Here is a 3,922-nt window from a genome sequence, read left to right as displayed (position 1 = left end):
ATTTCCAAGCAGGAAATAAACTGTAGGAATATCAAATGTGGAATCATGAGGTTTACAATTTTTTGTTCCTATATAGATGCAAATGATTCTGATGAGATTCTCTGTTCACTCTGATTTCCAGCGTGAGAAAGGTGGACGTGTTCGGCACTGCGCTGAAGCCTCAGCAGTGGACATTTCCATCAGATACTCTTATATCAGCTTGTATCGAAACAAGGTGGCGATATGGAGCTGGACCAACAGCTCTTCATCCTGAATGCAGAGGGACTGGGCTCAACCACGTGATGTCCAGGTGGGTGTCGGCCATATGCCTGTCACATTTGGTCCTTTATATTGATTGGTTGTCCTTCCTGCAGCAGTGGTCTTTGGGCCACCTCTCATCTCACCCCCCTCACAGGCTGACGCTTTTATCCAAAGCGACTTACAATTACAACTGGGTATAACTTGAGAAACAGAGGGTTAAGGGCCTTGCTCAGGGGTCCAACAGTGGTAGCTCAGCAGTGGTGGCGCTTGAACCAGCAACCTTCTGATTACAAGTCAAGTAGCTTAACCACTGAGCTACCACAGTTCGAGATGAAGGTCAGCTAGTTCACCATGTGACATTAAATCAGGTTTATTGGCAGAGACATTGAATTTGACATTTTTGGAGTAGGTATTATAGTTAATGGACTGGAGTAAGTTCCATTACGTAAAATTGTATTTTGAATGAATGAATTGAACAAATGCAGTTTGTCACCTTTTGTACACTGAGGAAGTAATAAACTACTTCTGATTTCACACAGATACTTAGTTTTACCTGAATTATATTTTTTATGGGTGTAAAGCAAACTGTTTTGTATTCGGCATTCAACGCGTTCGAATGAGTCTTCTGTTTTGTTTAGTTGTGTAACGCTGAGCGGTAAGGAGGCAGACACGTGTGCGGAGAATAGCGAGATTTAATAGGGACAAATACAAAATCAGTCGTTTAAGCAGTCCAGGGTCAAAGAGCCAACACAGAGAGCGCGGCGATACACGATTAAACAAAACAAGCACACAAAGGCATGAAAGCAAACAGGGAAGCAGGCTATAACTAAGGCTAGGGAAAACTTAGGGCTAGGAAACACGGAGCACAAACCAACACCCACCATACGAATAAACATGCAAACATTCATTGAACTAAACACATACACCGATCATTCAAAATTCAATAATTCAAATGAACAGCAAAATCTAAGGGAACAAGGCAGGGTTTAAATACAATCAACTTCGCAAAACTAGAAAGAAGGACAGGTGTAAGCAATCGAACAAAACGAAACTATGGAACAGAACGGAACTAAACACAAGACAGGGAAAACACGGAACACCGAAGACGGAAGGGACTGATCGTGACGAGTTGTTTGTTTTAAGAGACTTTTCTTATTCTTTTTGTATATTTCCAATTGCTCTTTAATAAAGCAAAGTATTTCTTATCCGATTACTTGGTTAGTTGATGGCATAATCGGGAGAATACTCGATTACTAGAATATCCTATAGCTGCATGCCTAGTGTGCATATATGAAATAAATGGAACCAATGCTAAAGTATGGCACTGAAACAGAGAAGGTCTCTTCTGTGATAAGCTCTGGAAATAAACTGATGCATACCGACGTTTGTAATGTAAACCTGACATTACAAATGTAAACCTGGAATTACCGTTACAGTATCTGAACTATAATTACTGCTGATGCAACAAAATGGTCCAAAATTAATTATGGAAATAACAGAGCGCTCTTTAACTTCAACACCACAATAGCTGGCACATGACAGTTTCATAGAGGAAGCCTTTTTCTGCCCTCTGCATTCTTATAAATGACACTAATATAGTACACACAAATATTTGCCAAGCAAAAAGACACTTAGAATGATACTATCAGCAAATCAAAGATGGCCCAGAAGCTCCAGGTGAGCATGAGTAGATACTGTACCTCGCTGCTGGCAGGAGTCCACAGACAGCAGTGAATGCATCTGTGTTTTATTTGTCTGCTGCAGGTAAGTAGGTCAAGAATGGCTCACCTAGTGTGTGTGTGTGTGTGTGTGTGTGTGTGTGTGTGTGTGTGTGTGTGTGTGTGTGTGTGTGTGTGTGTCTGTCTGTCTGTCTGAGTGCATGAGCGTGTGCAGTACCTTGCAGGCCACATGGTGGGGACAGAGCTTCCCAAAGCCCAGAGGAGGCTGGATACTCCTAAGCAGGGCCACCACGTCCAAGTGCTTTATGAAACCCTGTGAAGAATGCTGGAGTGAGAAAAGAGGACAATGAAGAGAGACGGCAAAGCGAGACATAGAGGTGGAGCTTACTTATGGAGATGGGGCTTACATATGGAGGTGGAGCTTACTTATGGAGGTGGGTCTTCTTTACGGAGGTGGAGCTTACTCATGGAGGTGGGGCTTAATTATGGAGGTGGGCTTTACATGGCTTCGGGATCATACTCTGACCAGATCCTTTTGAACTCATCCAAGTGATGCGATCCCAGAATTGACCAACCATGTGTCAAGTAGTCAAAATTGTCCACGACGACAGCAACAATGAGATGGATAATCTGGGAAAGGTGATAAATGGACACATCAAATAAAGAGGAATGGCTTACATCTGAATTAAATTCACATGAAAGTAAAAGAATTGCCCATTACCAAGAAAGCACAGAGCATGAAGAAGCTGCTGAAATAGATGATGGCAAAGTTGCTGCCGCAGGTGAATTCCTCGCCGGGCTCGTAGTCTGACTCTGGATCACAGCGTTTCCCTGGCAATCTGGCCAGCATAATCTCCTGCCAAGGCTCCCCTGTGGCACACCTATGTACGCACGCACACACAAACACGCACACACACACACACAGGTGGGGATGAGACTCATCCAACGTGAGTGCAGTTTCGTCTACGCTCCCGCGGGCTGTGAGGTCCACAATGACTCCCCTGCTGTGCCTCCTGCTGGCTCCTCTGCTCCCGCTCACCTAAAGAGCAGCAGCACTGCTTGGAAAATCGTCTGGAAGTTGTTGTTGCAGTAGATTGATGTGTGGTCCTGCATGGCGATCTTCCCCAATGTCTGCTAGGGAGAAGGACAGTCAGGCAAGCACCATGTCCCTGAGACGCCTGCAGAGCAGTGGGTTCATGTTCGGTGCTCTTCAAATGACGTGTATTTGTATGTTCACACTCATCAGAATCCGTATTCCCTCCCCCACCAACCTGCATGCCAATCACAGCATCGATGAAGAAGATCATGGAGATGAGCAGCGCTACATAAGGGAGGGCCTTTGGGACAAACAGAAGAAAAAAATCTCATTTGAATTCTCAGTTTTTGTGTGTTCAGATAGAGAGAAGAAAGTGTGGTTTGTTTGTTTTTTTTTGTTGTTGTTGTAGTGACCATTGACCTGAAGAGATTTCACAAAGGTCCAGAGGTGTGTGCGGATGCCTTCCCCCTTGCTGAGCATCTTAACCGATCTCATCACACGAAACAGACAGAAAAAAGCGATAGACACCCGAGAACTGTCTTCAGAGCTCTGTGGAAAAGGAATTAAGAGAGGCAGAGGCTATATAAAGAATTTCTATGAGTAAGATTATCTGATTGCTGTGCCTAATGTCTAGTAGATCTCCAAGTTTATAAACTTGCAATAATATCACCTTGCTGACAGTCTTAAAAATTCAATTGCAGAGATGATTATGACAAGTATATAGTTGTAAATAATTTTTGCTGATTACCGATTAGAAATAAGGACTATAATGAAAGAATAATCTAAAAATGACCTTTGCCCTTTGACATGGGATCACATCATTGCGGAGACTTACGTGGGCCAACCCTCAAAGGTGGAGACAGTGAAGAGGGCCATCATGCCCATCAGCACGTTTATTTGAAGTTTGCGGGCGCAACGTTCTGATTGACATTTTGCCTCGAGAGGCGGAAGTAACGAAAATTGCTTG

At 43.7% G+C, this 3,922-nt stretch overlaps 1 protein-coding gene across 1 annotated transcript; it reads right to left on the bottom strand.

The window, feature by feature from the left end:
- Window positions 1–1,083: 1,083 nt before the first annotated feature.
- LOC113591038 (voltage-dependent L-type calcium channel subunit alpha-1D-like) lies at window positions 1,084–3,498 on the bottom strand. The gene is made up of 7 exons (XM_035519691.1): window positions 3,376–3,498; window positions 3,191–3,256; window positions 2,959–3,050; window positions 2,641–2,800; window positions 2,423–2,549; window positions 2,137–2,234; window positions 1,084–1,089 (listed from the first exon to the last, which is right to left on the bottom strand). Exons 1-7 carry the CDS (start codon window positions 3,448–3,450, stop codon window positions 1,084–1,086), a joined length of 624 nt encoding a protein of 207 aa, XP_035375584.1. The 5' UTR covers window positions 3,451–3,498.
- Between the last annotated feature and the right edge of the window lie 424 nt (window positions 3,499–3,922).

Source organism: Electrophorus electricus, chromosome 19 (assembly GCF_013358815.1).
Source record: "Electrophorus electricus isolate fEleEle1 chromosome 19, fEleEle1.pri, whole genome shotgun sequence".
In the NCBI taxonomy this organism is placed as follows: Eukaryota; Metazoa; Chordata; class Actinopteri; order Gymnotiformes; family Gymnotidae; genus Electrophorus; species Electrophorus electricus.
The sequence above is the reverse complement of the archived record's forward strand: the minus strand, read 5'-3'. Positions and strand labels throughout refer to the sequence as shown.

Coding starts and splice junctions, on each gene's coding strand:
- LOC113591038 (XM_035519691.1), bottom strand. CDS start 3,450: ATGAGATCGGTTAAGATGCTCAGCAAGGGGGAAGGCATCCGCACACAC. Junction 3,051..3,190: donor ATGCTGTGATTGGCATGCAG/GTTGGTGGGGGA, acceptor TCTCCCTAGCAG/ACATTGGGGAAGATCGCCAT. Junction 2,801..2,958: donor GCAGTGCTGCTGCTCTTTAG/GTGAGCGGGAGC, acceptor GTGCGTACATAG/GTGTGCCACAGGGGAGCCTT.